The sequence below is a fragment of the Acipenser ruthenus genome, chromosome 2 (assembly GCF_902713425.1).
Source record: "Acipenser ruthenus chromosome 2, fAciRut3.2 maternal haplotype, whole genome shotgun sequence".
In the NCBI taxonomy this organism is placed as follows: domain Eukaryota; kingdom Metazoa; phylum Chordata; class Actinopteri; order Acipenseriformes; family Acipenseridae; genus Acipenser; species Acipenser ruthenus.
Genome location: NC_081190.1, coordinates 56,777,454 through 56,805,378, shown reverse-complemented (window position 1 = coordinate 56,805,378; position 27,925 = coordinate 56,777,454). Strand labels below are relative to the sequence as shown.

At 37.2% G+C, this 27,925-nt stretch overlaps 1 protein-coding gene across 2 annotated transcripts in view; it reads right to left on the bottom strand.

Moving 5' to 3' along the window:
- LOC117409565 (mast/stem cell growth factor receptor kita-like) overlaps positions 1-22,982 on the bottom strand; it is a 28,863-nt gene extending 5,881 nt beyond the window's left edge. The window contains exons 1-15 of one of the 2 annotated variants that reach the window (XM_034015809.3): positions 22,820-22,982; positions 17,574-17,837; positions 16,977-17,264; positions 15,597-15,733; positions 10,438-10,600; positions 9,904-10,081; positions 9,337-9,452; positions 9,076-9,190; positions 8,002-8,189; positions 5,560-5,666; positions 4,997-5,123; positions 4,753-4,857; positions 4,551-4,661; positions 3,448-3,580; positions 1,118-1,215 (exon numbers count right to left, since the gene is read on the bottom strand). In XM_034015809.3, coding sequence (XP_033871700.1) covers positions 1,118-1,215; positions 3,448-3,580; positions 4,551-4,661; positions 4,753-4,857; positions 4,997-5,123; positions 5,560-5,666; positions 8,002-8,189; positions 9,076-9,190; positions 9,337-9,452; positions 9,904-10,081; positions 10,438-10,600; positions 15,597-15,733; positions 16,977-17,264; positions 17,574-17,837; positions 22,820-22,874 — 2,185 coding nt within the window. In that variant the 5' untranslated portion in view covers positions 22,875-22,982. The remainder of the gene's footprint in view (positions 1-1,117; positions 1,216-3,447; positions 3,581-4,550; positions 4,662-4,752; positions 4,858-4,996; positions 5,124-5,559; positions 5,667-8,001; positions 8,190-9,075; positions 9,191-9,336; positions 9,453-9,903; positions 10,082-10,437; positions 10,601-15,596; positions 15,734-16,976; positions 17,265-17,573; positions 17,838-22,819) is intronic. The other variant, XM_058997654.1, reaches the window with a different exon arrangement.
- Between the last annotated feature and the right edge of the window lie 4,943 nt (positions 22,983-27,925).

Sequence of the window (27,925 nt, the reverse complement as noted above, 5' to 3'; positions counted from 1 at the left end):
CAAAATTCCAGACTCGTGTTATTATAATTAGTTTGCTACTAGAAAGCCCTAAAGGAGGGGTTCCCAAACTTTTTTTTTGCTACGCCCCCCCTTTAGAGATTTTTTTTTTTTTGTTGCCCCCCCCCCCCCCCCTTCTAGTAAACAGTACAATATTTAGAAAAAATGTGATTTTCCTAAAATAACATATTGTAACGTTGCGTGTAAAATGAAAGCAGGATACACAGGCAACTTTGTGCTCAAATTCAGCAGTTTATTAGCACAGGTCAAATAATCAATTAAGGACCATGCCAAAGCAAAACTAAATAATAGAAAATCTCTCTGTGCTAAATTCCAGTCTGCCTCTCACTCTCACTGAAACAGACTCTGTTTCAGTGAGAGTGACTATGTATTGGTGTTAATACAATCCATTTAAAATATATATATAGATATATATATATATATATATATATATATATATATATATATATATATATATATATTAAGATGAATTGTATTAACACCAATACATAGTCACTTATTCTCGTTCTTCATTCCATATTTAAATGAGAAAGTAAGCTCATGGAGAATTTAAAAGCCCATTTATTTGTTTCATAGCCAAACCATGTAAATTAAACTGATTTTACAGTATTGTTATTGCAGTATACCTTTTTGTTTATATCATGGTCTGGTTTTACTAGTAGTAACACCCTTAGTGCTTTTAATTTATGATCACTGAAATTTCAATTTGTTTGTGAAATAAACTGTATACTGTATTAACAATACTACAATAATAACAGTAATAAAATCAGTTTAATTTAGTGTTTTGCTGTGAAACAACTAAATGAGCTTTTAAATCACCCAAGTCCTTACTTTCACATTTAAAAGTGGAATAAAGAATGAGAAAACAAGGGTGCAACATTTTAATAAGTGACTAGTCTTTATTAATGCTACTACAATAATGAATAGTAATTGTAATGTTTGTCCAGCTTAAATTTGTTATTATAACTTTATAAAAGATGTATTTAATAAAATGTTGCACCCTCATTTGTCCGTTCTCTAAATTCTGCACACAGCAAAACCCGTAAATTATGAAATGTGGTAACAGTGTAAATGGATGTTTATTCCGTCACATCCTCACCTTTCCTTAATGATCTCCTATTCTCTAATGTGGACTTCAATGGGCTGACACCTGGTATGAAAGGTCTCATTGTCATGTAGCCACTTTTACTGTCATCACTGTATTCATGCATGGAAAAACAACCACCCAAAGTATTAGACATCTGTATTGTTAAACATACACAGTTTAATATTATAGACTGTCATGACAAGTCAAGAATGAAGATAAAAGTAAAACGGACAGTACTATTTCCATCAGACATATGGCAAATGATTGCCTAGAGCTCAGTTATGTTCAGTAAAAACTAATTTTAAAACACATCTAGGCTTCCAAATTGCACCTTATGGTTTCCAGGACGCGACAACTACATAATGGGACAGCACTGTATTACAATTACTCAAACATGAAAAAGAAACAGACACTTTTTATCGAATAGATTCAAAAAAATTATTTCTAATTCTGAAATAATCAGAATAAAATACCACTTACTGAACGCATGTCACAGTAGAAGTTAATCATGTAATTTCCTCTTAACAATATGACCTGAAACAATATCTCTTTCTAAATAAAATAGGTGTGTATTGTACTGGAAATAAGTCTGCTCTACTCCAAATAAATCACTGAGCTATTCATTTTAGATATGGGGATGCATCGTCCCTTCATTACGGTCAGGAAATCAGCACTGTGCTTCACTCCTCCCCTGTTTTTTTATTATCGGATTCACATCAGCAGGAAGCCCAGCACAGGATCTGAAGTGTTTTCCTTTTCCTCCATGACAAATGTATTCATTCAGTCATAAATCGCTATGAATGTGTATATTCTTAAGGTTGGTATGAATGTATTTAAAATGAGCAATGTTGCCCTCGGAGTAAAATTCATATACGCAAAAAAAAAAAAAAAAAAAAAAAAAGTGTTTTCACTAGCTGTATTACCTTTGAACACTGTAAACATTATATTTAAATTTGCAATCCTTATTTTACATTTTTTAACACTAGAAGCCTTGCGACAGTCATTTTGGCGGTCTTTGGTTTTAAAATGTGATTTTCTCCAGTCGTGTAACACATATGGGGCTGTGCGTTCGTGTACCTTTCTGTCCGTATGCATTAAATATTCTCACAAAGCATGAAACGCAGGAGTGCAGAAATAAAGGAGATATATTACATTATACCTAAAAGCCCCGGGAGCAGTCACATTGACAGCCACACAGAAAACAATTGTATTGTGATTATACAGAACGGTATTCTACTTTATTATTTTTATTTAGCAGTCCGCAATGTGTTTAGCTGTAATCAGATTAGTCTCTACTCTCTGCCTGACTGAATGACTGACAGTCTATTGTTTTCAATCAGCCTTTTGAAGGCTGGCGCCTGCTTGCCAGCTGCGCTGCTTTGGTCAGTCAATTAGCATCGGGACTAGTGAAAATAAATACCAGAGACTGTGGAGTTTTACAACGCAACAAAATATGGAGTTGATGTTTTGGATCAGATGGCACGGAAGTATTCCGTGAAAGCTGGCTCTCGACGGTGGTCTGTTCAGGTGTTTTACAATGTGTTGGACCTAGCAGCCATCAACTCCTGGGTACTTTACAAAGAATGCACGGTGAAGAATTTACCAAGGAGAGAATATATTTCTCAGTTAGCACAGGAACTTCGCAAGAAGCATTTGGAACAGAGGGAGACTGCCAAGCGTGTACCCACAGCTGAAGATGGCAACCCTGCTGAGAGCCGCAAGAGACGCCAATGCCAGGTTGGCAAGTGCAATAAAAATAAAACTTCGGGCAGCTGTGCCCTGTGCAGAAAGGCGGTGTGGAGAAGCGCATTATCTGTGTTGATTGTTAAAAGACTTAGACTCAAGATAAAAAAATAAACTTAGACTTTTTTTATAACTTCTTGTACTGTGCGCTTCTGTAAAAAAAAATTTCTAAGTTTATTTATCTACGTTGTTCAGTTGCTTTTGCTCATCTGATAATAAACCGATTGCTGTTGAAAAGTAAAAAATGTATTACTATCGATGTTGTAAACCGATGTCTGTTCAGATGTTTTTACATTTTCTTCTAAAATAAATTATATATATATATGTGCTTCAGTTGTTCAGATGTTTGTGATGTACTCAATAAAAAAAAAAAACGATTTACATCCGACTGTTTCTCCTTTCGTTATAATATTTACAGTGTTTTGAATACAGCCGTCAGAAAGACGGCTACGGGGCGTATAGGTATGAGTATATCTCCGGTCCTTCTGGTGTTAAATTGATCCTTTGTATTTAAAGCATGGGTTTTTAGCTATGGTTATTTACATTTTTGGCAAGGTTAACGTTCTCATTTAGTCTCAACTTCCAATATTAGCTCTCACCTTTTTGCTTCAGATAAAATATTCTTGTAATGTGATTCTACAAAACTGGAGCAAATGAACAAGTCTCTCTTCTTCCTCAGAAAGTTCAGAAGGTCCCCGAAACAGCAGTACTCAGTGATTACCAGTGTTGGGCCTGAAAGAAAGAATTTGCATACTGTTAGTGACCCTGCAGTGATCCCTGGATATACACACAATCTACACAAAGGCATAATTCAGTCCAGTTACAGCCTACTAAACTACATGCCCACTTAACTGCCACACACACCTCAAAAAAAAAAAAAAAACACACACACACCACAATGAAATTGCCTGTTTTCATTAGAATTCGTTCCCATGAAAAAAAACAACTTCTGTAAAACAGTTCCTTATAAAACAGCAGGCATTTCACTGCCTTCTGGGCAATGAAAAGCGGTTGACAAAGGAGGCCGTTCACCTGATGGAGAGCCCTAGCGCTCTACTTATGGCACTTAAGAAACCAGGGAACGAGGCACCAAAAAACTGGAATCTGAAGCTGAACAGAAGGTGATACAGAAAAGTAGGGTAAATGGCAGAAAACAAGTATGGTCCACTACATGAAATGAACCTGTCTGTGTGAGTTTTATTCACCATCACCCTGTTCCCGTTACATTATGTAGTAATTATCAGTTGTTTAAAGTTGAAAAGAATTTGACATGTGCTGTTGTCTAGTTACCAAACTTCATGGAATAGTGGAGATTCACAAAGCAGGCTCTACCGTAACCTCAGGCAATTCAAAACCAATAATTGTACAAAAGCCACTTTGTCAGTGCTTAATGGTAGCCGACTTTAAAATTAATGATTATGTATGATCTTTTGTTGTTTGTTTTGTTGAGTGTTTCCAGTAACACAGGAAAGTAGACCACCATTTTATAGTACTTCAAAATCGAATTTCAAAATACTTATTAAAAAAACAAACAAAACAAATGAACACACACACACAAATTTGTTCAGACACCTCCACTATATATCCTTATCAGTCACTAAAGATTTGCATCATTGCAGGGCCTAACAAATTTAGTAATTCTGGGAGGTAATCAATCATTCTGCACAATCTCATCCCAGAAAGAATCTAAATGTGTAATTACCTCCCACAGTGCAGGCTCCTAGTAGGTTGACAATGTTCATGTGATGTCCAAGGTAGCTCAAGACCTTGAGTTCTGACATCAGAGCCTCCTTCTCAGTGGAATGGGCACTTGCTGCAAAACAGAGACACACATTCATTCATTAACACACCAGGAAAACCGAAATGAGCAAAGAACTAAATTACACACAGCACCGCTTACTTACGTTTCAGCATTTTGACAGCAACGGTCATCACACTGTCAGCTTTTGACATCCCATAAGCAGTTGCCTCCACAACCTTTCCAAAAGCACCAGAACCAAGCGTTTTACCTTGAAAAGACATATGACACTATGAAATGTCCGCATTTTAACTATGAACTATTAGAATTAGATCAGGTGGGGACTCATATGATTGTGTGTCTCCATATTTTCTGGTGCATTTGAAAAATAATATAGAAGAAAAACTCACCAAAGCGTAGTTTATCCCTGGGGAATTCCCATTTATGGTTATATGGCAGTTGGGATGGATCAATATAGACGTAATTATTTCCATTCATTCCCTCAATGACTTTCCACTGAATCTGATACTTTGGTTTCTACAAAGAAAATACCGACATTTCTGTCCTTTAATTGAGGAGTCATAAAACAACACAGAATCAACTTATGGCACTTAAGAAACCAGGGACGAGGCACAGGCAGCAGTGTGGAGTAGTGGTTAGGGCTCTGGACTCTTGACTGGCGGGTCGTGGGTTCAATCCCAGGTGGGGGACATTGCTGCTGTACCCTTGAGCAAGGTACTTTACCTAGATTGCTCCCGTAAAAACACAACTGTATAAATGGGTAACTGTATGTAAAAAATAATGTGTGAACAATAATGTAATTGTATGTAAAAATAATGTGAAATCTTGTAACAATTGTAAGTCGCCCTGGATAAGGGTGTCTGCTAAGATTAATAATAATAATAATAATAATAATAATAATAATAATAATAATAATAATAATAATAAATGGCAGCACACTGCCTTGCCTCACCTGACTATACTTGTAGATGAGGATTGCAAGAACACCACACAGCACGGCTGCTGTTGCTACAAACCCGATCAGCAAAGGAGTGAAGAGTTCATGGGCCACTGTCCTCTCTGCATTTGAAAAGGGAAAACACGGTTAACACGGTAGATTGACACAGATATACAACAATACAGTTTCTGATGTAATTTACTACATAGTCATTTCTATTTAAACCTTCAGGCATCATGGTATTGAGTCTATTTATGTTCCTTTATTCTTCTGTATTGTACATTATCATATCTTAATGTTTTACCTCAATTTGGCTGTTAAATACATTTTCTCCACTAGCCAGCAGAGACAATAAAACAGTATCCCATCACAGTTTATACTAATACACCTAAATGGTACACACAACTAGAGTATGTTTAAAAATGCACTGTATACAACATTGATACAGCATTTAGATTTCAAGACCACTAACATACTTTGCTTAAAATATTTTCTAAACAAAGTTGTTAGGACAGAAGAAAGGCAGACAAAATTCAAGCACATCTTATTAACTTAATTTGCTAAACTTAAATAAATGACCAACAAAATAATCATATCTCCTTCTGTACATATGAAACATATCTATTTAATAAAAAAGAAAGCAATTCAGCCAAATTTTAATTCCAGAGCAAAGTACATTACAATTCTAAGAAACGAACAGAAACAGTACTCGTAATAATAATAATTTTTAAAATGTAATAATTTAAATGAATCAGGTGATTGGCTAAAACAGTCAAAAGGGAAGGGGAGGCATGCCTCCCTTGGCTATTACTCAGCATTCCATGCAAACCAGCTGAAAAAATGGAAGAATATGGTTAGCAAATAGACGTGCTTATGGTAACTACAGAGGAGACAAGAGTGCATCTACCTCCTCCGAATGAACAGCGGTGACTGAGTGTAGAATTTAGTAAGCTATGTATTTATTGCTGTATTCCATAATACATAGAAATAAATACATAGAAAACCTTATTTCAAAATTTGAGTAGACAGTGCCTCCTTTGCCTTGCCGCCACTGATATATACTGATATATATATATATACTGATATATATATATATATATATATATATATATATATATCAGTTGCAGTACATATACACACACACACATACATACATACATATATATATAATTTTATTAAAAAAAATGGAATTCAGGATCTCTCCATGCCCCATAAACACAGGGTGTAGAAACACCTGTTATTTGTTTTCTTTTGTTGTGTGTAACAGGCTTACACTACTCTTAAACCTCAACACAAAGAATGCAGCACAAGAAAACCCCTCCAAGCACTGCTTCAGGAAGCTTGATGGTCAGTTTATAAACTATAAGAAGCCTAAGCCAAAAAATGATGTTTGATGATAGAATCTATACCCTACTTCCCCATTTTAATGTTGCATTTTGAGAAATATTGCACCATGCATTGTAGAGTGTTAGAAGTAAACAGAAGCTTTTACTGTGCAACTATTATCGTCAAGTTAAGTTCTGCATAGTACTAGCATGCTCAATTTTGAGAGCGACTGACAATGTTGTTTGACATGTGGTTTTAGTGTTAACTGGCCTGCGAACTGCAAGGTGTTATACTGAGCTGTGGTTGCAGTGGCTGTGAAACTGAAATGAGCACTGGTATATTGGCAAGTGCCAATCTCAGTTCGATTTTACAGGCAGTAAAGAGTTTGTCGTCAACTTAGGTGAGAGAGACGCCATAAAAAACTGTGAAAAGCAAAAAACAAACAAGAACGCTGACCACACACACAGTAGATTCTTACAAGACCCTAGAGCGCACTGAACACATACTGCATCTACAGCTACGGACAAAGGTTTTGCATCACCCTATAGAATTAACAAATAAACTCATAAAGGCTGAATGAAACCTGCTGAATAATGTTACGTTAGCATGTTGAATTACATAACGCTTTGTAGTATTCCATATACTGACAAAAAAAGAAAAATGTGACATCTAACATGAAATAATGTACTACTATTATGGCTTCCGGTACACTTTTGCAATATCATTTAGTAGTTTCTTTGATTGCATGATGTTAAATAAAAGGTCTACATTATGGCCATAGCTGTAGTGCGAGCTAATTCAAGACAGAGTTATTGTGAAACACAACAGCACACCAAAAATAAAAAGCACCTTACATTTTAAAAACAAAAATGGAAAAAAGTCCCACTCCCGTTTCCTTTAATTTGTTAAAGACTCCTCTTCCCAATAAAAAAAAGTCTATTATAAATGGAACTTGAGTGAATTCTAACCATATATAATAATAATGGGTTAAAGCAAGTATGTATCCACCTTAATAAGGTAAGGTCATCATGTTGTGCTGTTGTGAAAAGCAAACAGAAATAAACGTCAATATTGTGTTACATTCTTTAAATTTTATTTAAAACAACAACAAAAAATTAAATAATGAATTACCTTCTATTTCTATTCTAAATATGTAATAACCCTGGCCAACATCGTTCTGAGCCAGGCATTCCAATGTAATATTTGTGTGCAGCTTGGAAACATTCATTCTGCTTTCAATTTGTCTTCTGCCAAAGGCTGGGCTTGATAGGTTGATGCTGACGCCCTCCTCCTTAGTAGCATTGGGTTGGCCAAAACAGCTAAAATAAATCATAATGATTATAAGTAAGGTAAAACCTTTTCCTAAAAGATAAGGTGTCAAAAACTATATCCCAAGGGTCACAGAATTTCAAAATATTTCTTTTCACCTAAATAGAGATGGGCCAGCATCAAAAATAGTGAGATTTGAAAATAGAATGCATTGTGAAATACTCTCTTTAATGAGTGAAGGCTGCTTACAAGTAAGGACATTAAGAACAAAAGGTTTGTTATATTTAAAAGCCACAACCTATTCATTTTGGCAAGGATCATAATGATGAGAACTGGGTCCTGGACATTTATTTGCACTTGTATTTATAACAATAAAAAATGTCATGTAAATAAAACCACTTTGCCTCTGGCTATGTCAGGGAAGTGTTCTTTGTAAAACACCTTTTATTGACTCTAGTTATTTTCTCACACAGATGAAGAAGGGAAGGAGTACAGCTATGTTCGACAAAACATAACATATTGAGCGTACAGGGTCTAACGCTGAGAGAATAGATGTTGTTTTGTACTGGGTATGAAAAACATTTAACAGAAACAACTTAAAGAGCAACTTGATACAGCTATGAAATACCACAATCATCCTAACTAATGTTTTCTTCTTCCTGATTAGATTCACTTTGTGTATCATATTCTATTTCAGTCATTACATCCTGTTGACATTTTAGCCCTAAGCACCACTGTGGCCTCTATCAGGCACTTAAACATCTTGTCACTCGGTACAGTTGGTATACCAGAGTGTAAACATTAAATGGTCCCTCTGCAACACTGTCCCTAGTTTTACTTGGGTGCATCAGCTGTACTATGAGATAAAACGTGTTTTTAACATGGGTCCTGCATCTCTATTCTGTATTATACATACATTATTTTGTATAAACTTACCGTTTATGAGGCCCCAGACAATAGTACCAGGACACTTCAGGAACTGGGTAGCCAGCAGCGATACACCCGACTGTGCCATTAATTGGTCCGTCTTGAGAAATGATCTCTGGCTTACCTATAAGATTTTTAAAATAAATAAATGAAATAAACAAATAAATAAACAAACACGTTTGAGAACAACAATTGCTCTACAGCATATTGTGTGTTTAAAAACATAGGAAATAGGGAACAAAAGTAATTCGTCATTTAACTAAAACTTACTTTTGACATGAACTGTAAATGTTTTACTGGAGGAGGTATCTGAACTAGATGCAAAAAATGTGTAATTCCCTCCTTCTGTTCCTGTCAAACGCACAAGGTTCAGTTTGCTGCTGTACCTGTGCAGAAGAGATAACACATTTGCTTCTTGTTTCTTTGATAAATGTCATTCAATATTAACATATGTAATTGTCCTCTGTTGCCTGAATAACAATAGGCCTACAGTTACAGAATGTTTACTCATTCCGTTACTACCAGTACACGTACACAATAAAACAATGTCGCTACCAAAACAAACAGAGGCTTGCAGATTTAAAGTTTTATCTGAGGAAGTCTGTGAGAAAATGTGTGAAAGAGCAGAAGGCCACAATTACTTTTTTTTGCTTTTGAAATGTTATTCTAAACACTTAAATTCAATTAAAATTCTGTCACCATGTACTACTAACAAATGAAATACACCATATCACTCTCATTACTTATATTTTACCAAAAAGCCTTGAATGAATTACAGCCTTATTACGTACAGTTGGGTGTACATTATTCCTTATATTTTTATTATTATATGTTTACCTGTAGCCGTTTTCTTCTGAAGTGATAGAGTCATTCTGTAAAGTTACATTCATGTACATCCAGTACAGTTTGTCAGGCCGTGGGTATGCTGTAAATTCTACTGGCAAAATAAGGTTTTCTCCAGTGTTAACTTCGACAGTTCTGTCCCCAGGAATGGACATGTTTATGAATCCTGTCTCTAGTTGTTTTCAGAATAAAGGAAAATACAGTGCTTAGCAATACAATCGACTCAAAAAGCACAGTAATAAACATAATACAGTGACAAATGTTTAATAGAATCACTGGTTATTTGAATCATGCATTGTTCCTTTGCTGTTCAACCAAAACAAAATAAGTAACAAAGATGAGATACAGGCAACACAACCTAACAAAAAAGGGGACATTTCTAAAATCCATACATTTTTCAAAATTATACTAGATTATGTTTTTCTTGCGGCTCTGCAGTAGGTCGTAAATGTTTAGAGCTAGTAATGCTCATGTAGTTTCCAAATAAAAAAATAAAAATAAACTTAAGAAAATAATATTTGCATTTACCTAAAACATTCAGTAACACTGTAGCCGACGAGGATCCCAAGTGATTTTTTGCTTCACAAGTATAATTCCCAGAATCAGTGATATTTACAGAGTCAATGTGCAGCGTTGATTCCATTTCAAAGAAGTTCAGTTTGGAATGAGACTTATCTTTTTGTGTAGGAGCCTTAAAATCAATAAAGAAATATTATGTCAGTTAGATTATTTAACAATTAGGACACATAACACGATTGCCAGCAATTTGGTCCTTATTATCAAACCTTCACAAGGCTTCTTCCAATGATTTCTTTTAAAGAATGTTTCTGAATAAACTAATAAAACCTCTTTAAAAGGCTTTTCATTAACTTCCAGTTTTAAGCCCATTTAAATTTAACGAATGAAATTTGTGGTTCATGAAACCTACTGTTTTCAGAGGGTTTACAAGTTTACTTTCTTTAAAAACATCCTTAAAAGAAGTCTTGTGAAGTTTTGGGAATTGGGCTCATTGGGCCTCATTCACAAACCCTTCTTAAAGTAGAAATCCCTTAACGCCTGCCTTATTTCTATTTACTAAAGTGAATGCCCCTTATTAAGGCGCACTATGGAACTCATTAGCATACCACTGGGTGTACCTTATGAAAATGACGCCCACAACATCTAGAGGAAGCGTAAAGGAGACTGAAGCTGTATTGTTTTTACTGACATCATTAAAAAAAAGTTGAAACAAGAAAATCCATTATAATATAGGCTATTTTGTATGTATTTACATTTCTTTACATCTTATTTAATGCACGTGGTCATACATGGACACATTCGCAGACTGGATTTGTTTCATTGGTCTGAAGCTTGTGCTGTATTTAACAGTAGAGGATAGTCAGAATTCCATCCAGAATGTCTGTAGACAGTTGATTTCTTATGTCTGTTTTAACAAGTTTCATCTGCAAAAAAAATTCCAGTTCTGCAGTACTGTGTGAGAAAGCCAACATGGCAAACTTGGCAAGTGTAGGAAAACAAAGGTCTTGTCTAAACTAGGTGTAGAGCACAATTTTGTGTCAGTATTCATCAGCTGCCAGATCCTGTCTAAGACATGTTAAGTCAGTCACTGCATAAATTACATTTCTAGGCTATCCAGCATATTTCTAAGAACAATCTATGGGAAAAGCACTGCAAGCTGGACAATGTCTCCGCAGATCTCACTGTGCTTTGGCTACTTAAGTAGCCAAAGTATTGTTCACTGTCATGCCTCTTTTGTTACACCTTATGTGATGGCAGTAAAAAGTAAGTATATGTCATTCAAGCCAATTGGGAAAGCCACAAAGCAATAAAAAAACATACCATCTTTCATGTTTATCCAAAATCAGTTACGTTGTTATTTTTTGGTTTACGACCGTGTTAAATGTGACTTTTATGGACGGTTGGCAAGCTTGCTGAGGAAACACAGCAAAGTACCGGTACATAAACATTTGTGTACATTTTTATTAATTTAAGGTTGTTTGTATTAAATAAAATAGTATAACCCCAGTAATAAAAAATAAATAAATACAAATTTGTGTCCGTCTTCATCCTTCTCGAGTCAGCGCAGGGGTGGTAGCGGTGGGCCGGGTTGAAATAAACAATAACTGGGCTTACCAAATTGGGGAGAAAATAAGAAAAATAATTGGCGAGTCCAAATTTATAAAAAGATAAAGATTGGGTTCGTGAATTTGGCAATAGCCATCCAGATGACAAAGACTAACTCAGTGATAAACTAATATGAATACTATTTTTTTTATTATTATTATTATTTCTACACAGACGTATTTGTAATCTTTAAAGTAAAATGGTAAGTTTGTTTATATTGTTGATTGATGGCACTGAGCTTGTACCTTCCTTAGAATTTAGAAGTGTACCAATAAATACTTCCTGTGTTAACTGTTATTCACTAGTACAGTTTGCATATCATATAATGTCACTCAATTTTAGTATTTTATTTTAATTGCGGAATAACACAATTTTTTTTTTTTTTTTTTATCTGAGAATTTCTTTTTTTTATTGCAGAAAATAGGATCCCTGATTATAAGTAAATGGCTTGGCTCTGTCAGAGTTCAAACAAATTTCGGCACTGTTAGAAGATTAGCATTTTCCAATCTCAGGGAATGACCAGAGACAGCAGATCTTGAAGATACGAAGGTCTAAGACCATGTAAGGCCTTATAGGTAAGAACTTATTATTATTATTATTATTATTATTATTATTATTATTATTATTAATAATAATAATAATAATAATAAAACAAACATGAATGAGATGGATGCAGTAATTATATCAATTAAATATGCGACAAAATGATCATAAGATTAATCACGGTTAATTTTTTTAATTGCTTGACAGCCCTAATATATATTATATATATATATATATCTATATATCTATATATCTATATATATATATATATATATATATATATATATATATATATATATATATATTATAAATAATACAATATAAAATACACATGTGTAAAGGTATATTCCCAATAGTCAACACATGCATAATATAGTTACCCTGCTTTACATCCGTGCTACTAAGCACTTGATTTAAGGTGCACCTTATGGTTAGCACGGTTTACCATGTGCATACCATTCCCCTCATTAGTGCCATCTTTCCACATCATTTGAATACATTACCATGCATTAGGCATATTCAGCAGATGACGATCAACCCAACACCTTATTTTTAAAATGTGTGTGTGTTAACGTGCGCCTCATGCTTTAAAGAGCAAGTAGCGTCGTTCTGAAAAATATAGCGTTATACGAACTATGCATCCCTGTCAAAAAATGCATCTCATCCTATTACACGGGTTCATTTAATGACGTTAAACATTTACATGGAAATATGCACCCCCTACAATAACAAAGCATTTTAAAAAATGTGTCATTCAAAATATTAAAATGTTAGTGGTTTAGTTATGTTTTTAAGAGCTGAAGCAGCAAAAGAAGATAGTTGCTAATAACTCAGTGCAGTATCAAGCTATATGTGCTTACAAAACCATTGGTTGGTTCCTCTGTCAATCTTATCATACATTGACCAACGAGAGCCGGCGAGGAGTCTTTTTGTTGCTCGTTAACCAGTTTTACACAACATGAAACTGAAAAACTGGAGGCCTGTGAAAAACTTTTTATTTTATTTTGTAAAATGTATCGTTTTATTCGGGGAAGAATTTCGTGTGATTTAGTTTTATCCGTTAAAAATGTTTTATTTCCCCAAATCTAGAAACCTGGCTTTCTTAACACAGCAGGAAGGCAGAATATAAGTTCTGTACAATTACTTGGGCAACTAAAAAAAGAAACTTAAAAAATGTGTGGCAATACAACTATTTCAACTGAATCTCGCTAGTTTAAATGATTTGACAGAGGCCTTTCTTAACGTGATGCAAAAAATAAGTAGGTGGGACAAAAGAGTGAGAGACAGTGACTATTGAAATAGGTATTGCACAGGCCCATATGACCCACGGATGCCTTTTTCTAAGGGGTGCATTTTCTGACATTACACCAGTAGGCGCACATTTTTTCCCTACCCATATTCCTGAAGAGACACGCCCCAATAAAGTTGGGGCAGTGACAAGGGTGTGTTTTATTTTCTAGACTGAACCCCCTTTTAACTTTTTTAAAGACTCTGGTTGTTAAGCTGAGTTGTCAGTTCACAAAGGCAAGTTTTATTTTTGGTATTAAATACTGTAAAAAGAAAAAGTACACGGTCCATAGAATTAATTTTATATAAGCCAAGTTAGCCATTTTAAAGAGCAGGAAGAATAAGATGAATGGCTTTTTAAATCGGGATCCTGTGATTATGTTTAGAATGCTTGTTTTAAGTTGTGTTAAATTGGATTTTAACTTTAATGAAATAATGCATAATTTACAATTATTTGATCAAATGTGGTGTGACAGATGTCCTCTGTGCTGTTTAAGAAGGAGAACTTACTGTGTATATATGTTGATTATATAGTGCCGTTTTAATTTTTTCTACTCCTACTGATGTAATAAATTTTTCAACACAGAAAATGTACTTTTTGTAATTGTATGAGTTTTTTTCTGTACTGAAAAGTTTAATACAGTATTTTCCAAAGTTTCTATTTGAAAAAAAAGAGAGAAACCACACCATCGTCACTGCCCAAGGACACACCTCTGATCTCAAACCCAAGTCCCCTAAGCAGACATCTTGAAAATACCCTTGAGAGATTTTAACTTTATTAGTGTCAAAAAATGTTAGGATGTTAACAACGAAAAGAAAAATTACAGGAACATTATTGGGGACGTAACGCCATATGTTTCGGAACCACACTATTTACTCTTTAAGGTGCACCTAAAAGGTCTCCACACACCGGACGCAATGCGATTTGTCCTGCAATAAAATGGTACTTTCGCTGTGACACTACCTTTCACACCAGAGGCGACAGACGCACACAATGTGACAGGCCTCTATCATCAGCTGGAAATAAATCGCACGTTATACAGCGAATAAAAATGTAGAATACATAAAAGCTTTTCAGAATACTTATTTCAGTAAAGGTAAACTAATCATACAAGCCAGCTATATCCAGTTCCCTGGAAATGGTCGCCCAGATGTTGTCCCTCATTTACCGTGTCTTTATAATTTCTGTCCTTTAATGCACAGCTCTGGGTATTTTGATACTGCAAGAATGATCTTTTCTTCTGCCATTGTTTACAGAAGGCACGCAAGGGAAGCTGTTCCCCATTGGTCAGTTCCCTAGCTGCCGCACAATAAAATGACAAGAATATACACCAATCCTAAATGAAAATTTGCATCGCATCGCAGGTAGTGTGAACGGCTCGTATCAGAAATACGTTTTATTATTTTTGTCGTGGTGCGGTGTGTCGAACGACTCATTTGCTTGTCACATCGCATCCGGTGCCTTTATACAAGTATAAGGAGCGCCTTAAAGCATAACAGCCATTAGTGAATGAGGCCCATAATAAAATAAAAGGGGTCTAGCTACTGTAGGTGTATTAAGTTTTTTCATTGATTGTATTTACTATCCACTGTTGGGTACACATTTTGAGCAATTTAAAATCCAGTTCTTAGTGATCGGACGGGGCACACCACTACCTCCAACACCACGCTGGCATGTGTCTAAATTGTTTTAAGCAAGTAGAAGAGTAAACGAGATCAAAACTGTTTCTCACCGCATTTTTTGAATAATTCCACTTCATCTCCATCTCGTGATCCACATTACGGGCTTTGCATTTAACTTCAAACACCTCCCCTTCCTTTAGAATAACTTTAACTTCATCAAGAGTAATATTTGGAGGCTGTACTTGAGCTGGAGAAACAAAAAAAACAAGTATTCAATGTTCTTAAAAGTTCTAATAAAGCTAAAGAACAATAACAAATACAATAAATAAATACATTAATAAATAATAAATTTAAGACACAAAACCAAATACTTTTAACAATTAAAAAAAGGGGTGAAAATTATATTATTCTGTTCTATTATCTTATAATGACATAAAAATCACAGAATATTTTTAAAGTGTCCATACCTCCAGTTTAATATTGTGTATATGTTATGAACATATTTATTAGTAATCTATAGTGAACGTTTTTAATGGATGTAATCCCGCAATAAGATACTGTGCATTAAGTGCAGACTGTTGGGATTTGCATATGTGGAGCAATGAGCATAGCTAACTCTTTGCTCTGCCGTTCCCTGCCCAAAGGATGCAGTGTTCTTTCTGATGTCTATTTGAATAAAATATTTGCTTACAAAACACACCTGCAGTGAGGTAAAACAGTGAATGCAAAGCAAGCTTTTTACAGCCAACATGTCCTGACCAATTAAGGGTGATCATGGGAGTGGTTAAAGAGCAGCCAAATCCCTTTGTTTAACTTGGAGAGAATGTTGTGTTGGTGTTGCTATAAAGGGTACATTATTATTATTTATTTCTTAGCAGACGCCCTTATCCAGGGCGACTTACAATCGTAAGCAAAAACATTTCAAGCGTTACAATACAAGTAATACAATAAGAGCAAGAGGACCTTTTCATTTTATTGTGTTATAGGGAACATGTAACACAATCAAATAAAAAAGGTCCTTATGTACCCTTTAAGTATCACACCCTGCTTTGCCTGCCTTTGGGTAATATTTATTTATTCAGTTTTGGTTAATTTCTTCAGAGAGCCTTAGGCAAGCCTTGGAGAAAAAAAAAACAAAAGGCCTCCAAATAGCAAACGTTACTTTTTCTTGTTAACATTTTAGCACAAGCACAGCTTCTGATGATCTGTTATGTCGGGGCTCTCAGGGATAATTACATAAACATATTTATTTATTTTTTCTTGTAGAAACATTTGCAAGAACTTTAATTGAAGGCATGGTGTGATTCTAGAGGCGAGTCTACAACCTCCCTTCGCTCTTTGAATCCTAATTTGTTCTGGAAATCTAAAATTCTGTATAAGACGTGGCATTCATCAAGCAAGCATGATCACACGGAAGGAAACCTATTTTCTTACTCTCTAGTACCATTTATGGCTCATTACACCCCTCTTAATATCAAACAATTGCTTACCTGGATAAACTTGTAAATTGTATGATTTCGACTTCCATATCTTCCCTCCATTATGTTTGGCAGAACAAATATAGCATCCCTCAAAACTCTTCTGCACATTTTTAATGGTAATACCCTTTTCAACACTGACAATAGATTTCAGATCCTTGGGAAGTGGCTCATCCCCGCATCTCTCCAGTTTGAAGTCTGTGACCTCCGGGTCCGTCACAAGACACCTAATGACTGGATCCTCTCCTTCCTTTACTGAAAGCTCCGTAATAATTGAAGGAGAAAAAAGTTTTTCAGGATCTGTAAAATATACATTTAGAAATGTTTTGAGTGAAAAACAGCTTTGATTCATTTTGAAAAAACGGGGTAAAGATCACCTCAGATACCAACTATATAATGGCAACTTCTTACATACAATTCAAAATAGGAATCAGGCTTAGGGTTGAAGGGATAGGTAGAGAGAGCAAAAAGGCAATGTGTGAACGCTTGTTTATCCTTCCTGTTTCTGTATTTTTTTCAAATAATAATATCAACAACAACAACAAGAGCAGCAATATTACTCCTAAGACTACTACTACTACTACTAATAATAATAATAATAATAATTACCTTTTACAAACACATAGATGGAGCTCTCAAGGGAAGAGTTATTATTGACGCAAACGTATCTTCCCATGTTTCTGGGTTCTACTTTAGCAATAACAATTTTACTGGAGCCACCCTCAATCTTGATATTTCTTTTCAAATTTGTCCGTCCAGACCTTTCCAAAAACCACTGCACACTGGAGTTATCCTGGCACTGAAGTTCAATTTTGTCCCCTTTGATTACAACTAAACTGGAGAAACCTGGCTTGATCACAGGCTTAGCCCAACCTGAAAAACAGAACCAATAAAACAGTAAGCTAAATAAACACATTGTCACTGTCATACTGACAATATATATTAGAAGCCACTACAGGGTTCTCCCAAGGAATTCTGTACAGCCAAGCAGCAGAACATTATAGCCGGGAGCAATTTTAACAGAAAAATAAACTTGCCTTACCTTAAATATAAAAATTTGAATAATGTGTTGTCTTTCGTTGACTACATCTGGTTGCTCTTTGTTATGTTCTACATTTTCTTTTTGATCACTGTTTTTTTATTATGATAAATTACCGTGCTTATTTAAGCACTCTACGATTTGACTGGAGAAAGATAACGTAGGATTATTGGAGTTCACAAAAAAAAAGTTACCTTTTCACTTACTTTTTAGCTTAATTATTGAGCTTATTGCTTCATTTAAATTGTTTTCTTTATGTTAAGTTTTCAGGGCATTTTGTTAATACATGTTAATACACGGCAATTAAGCATTTGAATATCAGCTGACAAGTGTTCAGCTGATATCCCATCATGCCTTTCTTCTTAAAGGCATTTCAGCCTCTATACATGAACCCCCAATATCTCTCATAAGCACCTGGGTACATATTTCTACGATATCACAACAAGAGGAATACGCTTTTTTTTTTGGTGCATATGTACAGCTATTATGTACTATATATCACCGTACAGTACAATAATATGACAAAAAATGGACCAAATGATAATACCCGAAAATAATCTTAATATATGAAATTAGCACAAGTTCTGAAGTTGGAAATCTCAGTGTTACCTTCGATCCTTGTCTAACCTTCGAAGCGCGTGTTCGAAATGTCACCAAGGTGTCTTTTTTCACCTACGTAACACAGTCCGTTTAAGACCTATTCTCTCTCTATCTGATGCTGAGAAACTTGTGCATGCCTTTGTCTCTTCACGTCTTGACTACAGCAGTGCCTTGCTTGCTGGTGCTTCAAAACATGCTCTCAATAGGCTACAGTATGTTCAGAACTCGGCTGCTCAGTCTAACTAGATCTAAATCCTTTGAACATATAACACTTGTGTTGGCATCCCTGCATTGGCTGCCTGTTAAGTCCAGGACTGATTTTAAAATATTACTGCTGACATATAAGGCCGTGAACGGTTTGGCACCAAGCTACATCTCTGATATGTTAATTGAATATATTCCTGTGCAAAACCAGCGATCTGCTGAAGCTGGGCTTTTAAGAGTCCCAAAAACTAGGCTCTGGTCTACGGGAGATAGGACATTTTGCTGTTATGCACCCGTTATGGAATGCCCTTCCACAGACAATTAAGGATTAAAAAATGTTGATATTTCATCTGATAAGTCATTTAAAAATGCATCTTTTCAAATTGGCATATCAGCCTATATAGGATATCTGCTTTTATGAATTTCTATAGTATGTGTGTTCTGTGCGCCGTTTTAATATGCATAGTCTGTGTAATTATTTATGATTATGTGTTAGTGTGTTTTAAGATTGTAAAGCGCTTTGAGATGTGCTGCATGAATGGCGCTACACTATATTATTATTATTATTAGTAGCAGTAGTAGTCGTAGTAGTATTATTATTATTATAATATTACAGGCAAACCGGTAACAAGAATCACATACAATGAAGAAAGATCACCTTCAAAGGGACACTTTCAGTAATATCTCATTGGCATTTGCAATGTTTAAACAAGTTATTCTGACAGTTGAAGCGTTGTTTTCTTTACATATTTAAAACAAACATACCGTAAAGGTATCCGTGTAACCCAATCTACTGTATCATTTAATCCTACTGTAACTGACACAACATATCCCTTTCAGTGCAACAATAACACATGAATAAATAACTACCAATATTAGAACACCAGTAAAGATTTTAGGGAAAAAAAACAAGCTATGCTTTATTATTTTGTTGTTTACATAAAAGTGTAGAGGGCACCAAGGCCACAAAACTTAGGACAAGACCAAAGTGTAGGAAGTTGTGTAATTTTGTTTAGGATTTATATATAAAGCTAATTATTAGTCACAGAAAGAAACAACAAAGTTTAACTTGATAACTATTTATTCAGAAAATGCAGTTTTCTTTGTAAACCAGCAGCCTAGAATCGAGCCTGCGAGGACACGGCTCCCTACGCTGAAGCCAGGCATTGGCTTTTATCGCTAATCCATGGGACCATTTTTGTTACATTTTAATAACATATATTCTACTCACTTTAACATAAACTAAACTCAGAAATCTTGTTCCTGCGTGTAACATACAAAATGCAGGTCACTGTGTTGCATATATGGATACAATGAAAACTAAAACATATCTATCGTAAGACAGACAAATAATAATAAACAATAATACATTGTAGAATAGTATTTCCAACTGTTTTAGTTTTGTTGTGGTGAAAACTAGGACATTAATAAAAGAGGATAACAGCAATTGAAACATATCAGGGCTCTCCAAAACTTTTTCCCATTGAGGGTCCAGGACTCTCAACTAAAAAGATCCCAGAGGAAATGTTGGGGATCCCGGTAAAGTAATGGGACACAAATCCCGCCCCCCCCAATTTATTTATTTTAACGGATACAAACACTGAAAGCCACAAGCAGAAAGTTTTTTTTGTTCTTTTTAAAAGGACAAAGAACAAAAATGCAACATAATAGAATCCACAAATGCTAAATTCCATAAAGATCAAAGGGCAACCAACCATTCTACTCAACCAGACACCCCCCACTGCGCTCAATATTAAAGGAGATTAGATTTTTTAATTAACTGAATCATAATAAATGTTTTGGTCCCACTTAAATATTGCAAGCTATGCATGCTCTGCTCGCCGCGCCAGAACTAAGAACACTAAGCTTTAGGAAAGGGAGAAGTGAAGTCCTGCTTTCGTTACATTTTTTAAAAATGTATCAGCATAATTAAGATCAAACTTAACTCGAGGACAGCTCATTTTTTAACATATTAATACGATCGCTAGTAGTAGAGAGATTTAATTGACTGCATTTCTTTATTTTTCTCTAGCTATGGTCATTTGGAAAAAAAACAACATTTATTATTGCATGAAGTTATCATTCCGTGTAGATACCTGCATAAGAATTTCATGGACATGTCAGGATTTTGCCAAACTTTATACAACGCTGTAGATACTGTACATAGTTTAGCAAGTAACCCCATGTATCTGAAATTCCTTTTGAGTTCTAGTATGCTGAAGGGATACCATTTCTGGCCTTACGTCCACTTTGGGGACTTATCTCAGAAACGAATTACCTATGACGCTGACGTTGCATATAGTCTTTGCTGTTGTTAACTTTTGTAACTACACTGTTTCAAAAGTTCTCACAAGTACAAATGGCATTTTTAATGACGTCATTGCACTTTTTCCACATTTGATTCCATTGCATTAACATACATGGTAAACAATAAGTAATATGTTGACACATTATTAAACTAAAAGACAAGTTTTGTGTGTGCAGCAAATATCATGAAAATGTCTTGAATACTTTGAAAAACCTGACCTCCTCTTTTCAGTGCTTATTTTGGGATTCTTCCTAACACTTCCAGGTACTTACATATACCATATCAAGGAATCTTGGACGGTGAGGTGGGCAAGATTCTAAAATTGTATTTTGTGTGGAACCACCCCTGTGAAAAACTAGCTCATGTCCTCTATATATATTATATAGTGCAATAATATATTGAACAAATGTGCATGCAGAGTCTAATTTGGGCAAGGATCTTCTAAGAAAATGAGTGTGGTCAGTATAAGTCCCAAGACTTTGTTAACCCCCTGCCTATAAGACATATTTACATGCATGTAAATGTGAAGCTATTAGTTTACTTATTAGCATTGTGGTTACTTGTTTTGTTTTGTTTTTTGTGTTATACCATAATATAAGTTACAAAACAATTAACTGATTTTTTTTTTTTTTTTTAAATCTCAGGATCAATGGGTTTTATAGTGCTTACTTATTAACTGGTCTTTTAAAAAAAAAAAAAAACAGAAAAGCTAATGCCTGGGCCAATGAAAAAAGATTGTAGGCAATAAGTCAGTTATTTACTGTAAACACATGCATTAAATCACATTTGCCAAGATACATACTTTAGCAAGACACTTTATTCTATTTATGTGCACATTGACATTACAAATACCCAAATACAGGCTTACAATCCAACAAACTTCCAAAACATGGAAACATACAGTATTTAAAAAATAAACATACAGGCTACTATTGCTTTAGGTAATACTGTACAGTCAGCCTTTGTTGATCAAGACTGCAGATCTCCCACAGAACAGAAGAAAAGAGCTGGCTGGTTACTGTGACAACTGTTTTGCAGCTGTACGCATTGCATGAAGTATCGTTTAATATTACATGAAGTATCGTTTAATCTTGCCTGTACACACCAGGCACTTAAAAAAATAATAATAATAACACATGTGCACCAAATGCTCAAGTGAAGCGTCCTGCATCCATTGGACGGTCGTTGGAAAATGCAAAAATATTTTACAGCTGACGCAGTCTAAAACACGACCCTGCACGAAGGCACTTGTTTCACTACTGTGTTTTCCCATCAATCATTTTAACCAGATCAAAGCCCTCACTTCAGCCAACCTAAAACCTATAAGTATACTAAACTAGAAGTATATATTTTTTCCTCCCCAATTTAAATGGCACGACCAAATACAAATACATTTTATAATTCCCTGTAGTTTCTAAACTAACTAAAACAACAGTTAAAATATACACAAAAATATGTACAATTTAGTAACGTTAGAAACCTTGCATTAAAAGTTTTGCAAACTAATATAAAGTGAATCATTAATAAAGTTAACCATTCCCAAATATAATAATATAACTTATAAAACTAAGGATTAGCACAATTGGTAGTGCAGTAAGATAAAGTGCTAACATTTGGTACCGAGTATGCTATAATTTGTGATCAGAGTTCGTTAAACAACACAACTGCTTCCAGGTTTCACAATAAAAAATTAAGTATTCTTACCTTGTTGGAAGCCTAACAGCACCAAGGTAAAAAGCAAACCCAAAGAACAGTCCATTGTCACTATTCCATTGATATCTACTTATGTACGCCACACGTTTGCATCTGCCTGCCTCAGTGTGCTTCAGCTGCCTGACTACAAACACAGCTCTGACTCATTTCCATGTGATTTAAATATTTAAAGAACTAGTATACCTTCCTTGGTGTTTACTGTGCTTCTAGTTTTAAATGGGGGTGTATCTCAACACGTTTACTTCAGTTTTAATACACTTTTTTTAACGAAAATAAACGCCTGTTCATTTTAGAAAACAACACTTTAGAACACGAGGACCACACAACCGATGTAACATCCTAAAGGACTTTATTCCAGGATCCAACCCTATCATATCCTTTGTATATATTGAAAGAAAAACAAAACAAACTACATTTTGCTATATGATGCCACCTATTATGTATAATTGTGCTATTCGTTTAGGCCTGGAGGGGAGTCGGCTGGAGGTCAAGGGCCCTTGTAGATTCTTTTCCTTTTAGGTTGTTTTGTCTTCCCTCTATTACCTTCAGTCACACACAAGTAGATATCACATTATTTTGATATTATTTTTTATGTTGATATTTTTCACATTCAACAAAATGGGTGATGTGGTGTAGGTGGCCATAATTATATATGTATTTACATATATTTTCATTTTTGGTTTTTGGTCATATTTTACCAGGCGGCTGTACTCCCAACTGTTTTTATTTTTCTTCACCCATTGTTTGGGTTCAATGTTTTTGGAAATCTGTACGATTTTGAATTAAAGGTGGTTATTTAACACAAGATTGTCCTGACTGAAATTAACTTTTTTTGTTTTTTTTGACGGTTTGAGGTTTTCAAATTGAAGTTACTCTGCATGTCTGAAAGTTATGCAGTTGTCTGTTTATGACTTTTCTTAAATACATGTATTAAATAGCCTTACAGCGTTTGAAAGGCAGGATCACGAAAATAAGGAAGTTATAATCCCACACACCTAGAACCGTCAAAGCTGTCATTTGAATGATGGATATAAGTTCTGGTCAAAGGTTTTGTGGAGTGATGAGACAAAAATGTAGCTATTTGGTCACGCTGATAGTCGTTACATTTGGAGAAAGTCTGGTGAGGCATACAAAGAAAAGAACACCATACCTACTGTCAAGCATGGAGGTGGTAATATCCTTCTATCGGGCTGTTTTTCCTCTAATGGCACAGGAAATTTGGTTCCAATACATGGTAAAATTGATTGCATAGCATACCAAGATTTCCATTACACGAGAGTAGATGTTAAAACTTCAGGCTGATTTGAACTCAGCTCTCGCCAAGATAAGAACCAACTAAGACGTAGCTTTACAGTAAACTAATGTGATCCATCTGTGTCTCCATCCATGTGCGCTTCCTTCCATATGATGATGTAGATATCCTTCTGTCTGATGTTGATGGCTGAAGTATAATGCTGGCTCCAGGGATCAGCTTATTGCCTCCCTAGCGCATCAGCACACACAATGGCTGTGATTCTGGCTCCAGGGATCAACCACAGTTCGGCCTCCCCAGCGCATCAGCATGACAACCGTCTGGATTGAGCTAAGTAGGGTACATCTCTGGGGTCTTCATGTGGGCACCTTCCATCCTCTGTGTTTCGTCGACTAGTCCACGACACCTCAAGAGGGCTCGACGGTGATTCTGGCGTCCCAGCATTACCCCCCTCCATCCCCCACTCAACTCAGCCCAGCTTACTTACCCGTACATCAGCCAATCATCTGAAACCCTCCGCTACAAAACTTGGTTTAAAGCGCAACTGGATGTTCCAGCACAATAACGATCCAAAGCAAGTATCAAAATCTACTTTAGAATGGTTAAAGAAGAATAAAATCAAGGTTCTGGAATGGCCTAGTCAAAGTCCCAATCTAAATCCGACTGAGAATCTTTGGTATGAGTTGAAGAAGGCTGTGCACAAGATAAGTCCTCAGAATTTGAATGAACTGGATCACTAAAGAATTATGACAAACGCTATGAACACTGCCACTGAAGCCATAGTGTTGGCTCTCAATGCAAGTGCAATAGAGGCATTTGTATAGCAGATTTAGTGCACAATCTTCCATAAATTTATCCAAAAACAACGCAATTGTTGTATTTTTTGCCATCTTGAAAGCTCTCTCTCTCTCTAACATACCGTTCAATAAGAGCTAACGATAGGTTGCGGATGCAACCCCGGTTCCCTGAAAGAGAAAATAACCATCAAGGTATGGGATATTGCCGTCAGGCAGTAGGGATTGGCTGAGCTTTATAGCAAAGCTGCCGTGTAAGCCCGCCCCCCTGGGAGCTTACTACACGCAACACGCGGAGAGTCACTTCCTCTTTTCCTCTTCAGGCCGTGAAGGCTTCCGGAGCGACCTCGCGGCTTGATGGTTATTTTCTCTTTCAGGGAACCGGGATTGCATCCACAAACTATCATTCCCTTTCAAGTCGAAAATAACCATCAAGGTATGGGAACAGTGTACCCAAGCCATTGCGAGGGAGGATTCTCGGTAGTAGGACAGACTTACGTCATCAAGCAACTGCGTAGGCAGTACATCTACGCATATGCGGAGCTGGCCCTCAGCGTCTATGCTCGCAATGACACCTGTCCTAAGGTGGAATAGTCACACCATCTTATCAACCACTCTATATGTCCGCATCCTGAGGCATCATAGAGTGTAGCACAGATGCTCCAAATAGTGGAGCAGAGGATTCCAGTACATTCAACCGGTAGAACCTCGTAAAAGCATGTGGTGTAACCCAACTGGCTGCAGCGCAAATGTCAGACACCGGCACCCCTCTAAAGAGGGCCCAGGATGTTGCCATACCCCTAGTAGAATGTGCCTTCAACTGCCCTGGTGGCGGAAGGTCCATAGAATCATATGCTAACTTATTAGCATCCACTATCCAATGGGAAAGGCGTTGCTTAAACAACGGCTGACCCAAAGTCTTAGAACCATGGCATATGAACAGCTGTTCTGTTTGCCTCACAGTCCTTGTGCGGTCAATATAACACCTCAATGCCCGCACAGGGCAGAGCATGTGTAACCGCTCTTCCTCTGGGGAAGAAAAAGGAGGAGGATGGAACGCCATCAACTCGACTGGTTGGTTCATATGAAACGGGGATATGACCTTGGGTAAAAAGGCCGGATTTGGACGCATGGAGACCTTAGAACCGTCTCCTGCGAAACGAGTACATGATGAATGCACCGAAAGTGCATGTAACTCGCCCATGCGTTTTGCTGATACCACTGATAGCAAAAACGCAGTCTTCATAGACACAAGCTTCATATCCACACTGTGGAGAGGCTCGAACGGTGCCTTGGTAAGGGCTTCTAAAACCACATCAAGGCTCCATGACGGTAAACTGGTCGTCCTTGGAGGCCGCAAGCATCTTGCGCCTTTCAGGAACTGAGATGCCAGAAAATGGCAACCTGGTGATAACACGTACATGGCAAGGCGATATGGCGGCTAAATACACTTTAAGTGTAGAAGGAGATTTCCCCTCATCTAGCAGCTTCTGCAGAAACTGTAATATCACTGCCATAGGGCAGGAGACCAGGTCATGGCCCTCAGCCAGACACCAACTTTGAAACAATTGCCACTTATACGCATACTGCGACCTAGCAGAGGGCGCTCTCGCACTCTGAATGGTCGATATAACCGCCTTCAAAAGCCCTAAGGCTGACAGGCGCTCCCGCTCAGGAGCCAAGCCCATAACTGCATGAGTTTGGGGTTTGGGTGCCATAACCCTCCTTGGGCTTGGGACAACAGGTCCGCTCGCAGAGGGAGCTCCCTCGGGCGACCGTGCAACAACTGCACCAGGCTCGGGAACCATATTCTCCGAGGCCACCGAGGAGCGATCAGAATCACTGTCGCTTGCTCTACCCTGACCTTCTCCAAGAAGGCGGGGAGCATCGGAATCGGTGGAAATGCATACAGGAGCCCTGGCGACCATTCGTGAGCCAGTGCATCGACTCCTAGGGGGCTGTCGAGGTCCTTCACCGAGAACCATAGGGGACAGTGCGTGGTCTCTCGCGAAGCGAAGAGATCGACCTGCCCTGTGCCGAACCATTCCCAAATGCGCTCTACCACCCGAGGGTGAAGACGCCATTCGCCTGCAAGAGGACCTCCTCTGGACAGGAGATGCGCTGCATAATTGACTCTGCCCGGTAGGTGAACCGCACGCAGAGAGGCTAAACGCGGTTGTGCCCAAAGCAACAGCCGTGTTACCATCCAGTGAAGACCGGGGGACCGCAAGCCACCCTGGCGGTTGATATACGCCACTACCGTGGTGTTGTCTGACCGCACTAACACGTGCTTGCCTAGAAGCACTGGCAAGAAGTGCCAAAGGGCGAGGTCCACCGCTCTGAGTTCCAGAGCATTGATGTGGGCTGACCTCCAGGGTCCTGACCACACTCCACGTGTCCCTGTCCCGTTCCAGACTGCTCCCCAACCCTGGTTGGAAGCGTCGGTTGTGATGACTTCCCTTCGGAAGATGGGACCCAAGCGTACGCCCTGGCGGATGTTCAACGGAACTTTCCACCAGCGCAGTGCTTCCCAGCAGGTTCGGGATACCCTCAACCTGCGGTGTTTGTCTCTCCGCGGATGCAACGCGAAGGCATTGAACCAGGCCTGCAGAGGTCTCTGGTGTAGTAAGCCCAAAGGAAGGGCTTGCGAGACGGCAGCCATCAACCCCAGCATGCGCTGACACAGCTCCATGCTGACTGTTTCTCTCAACCTGAGTAGGGAGAGACACCACTCCAGCGAGGCAACTCTTTGTGTCGACAGGGTTGCTTCCATGGACACTGAGTCCAGATGCAGACCCAAGAATTCGGTCTGTTGGCTCGGCACGAGGCGGCTCTTTTCTGAATTGACCTTCAGACCTAGCCGCTGAAGATGGTCTGTAACCATCACTGTGTGCTGTGCCAACTGCTCCTTCGACTGCGCGCAGACGAGCCAGTCGTCCAGATAGTTCAGCAGTCGGACGCCTTGAGCCTGCAAGGGAGCTAAAATGGCATCCATACATTTGGAAAAGGTTCGAGGAGCTAGTGACAGGCCGAATGGGAGGACACACAAAA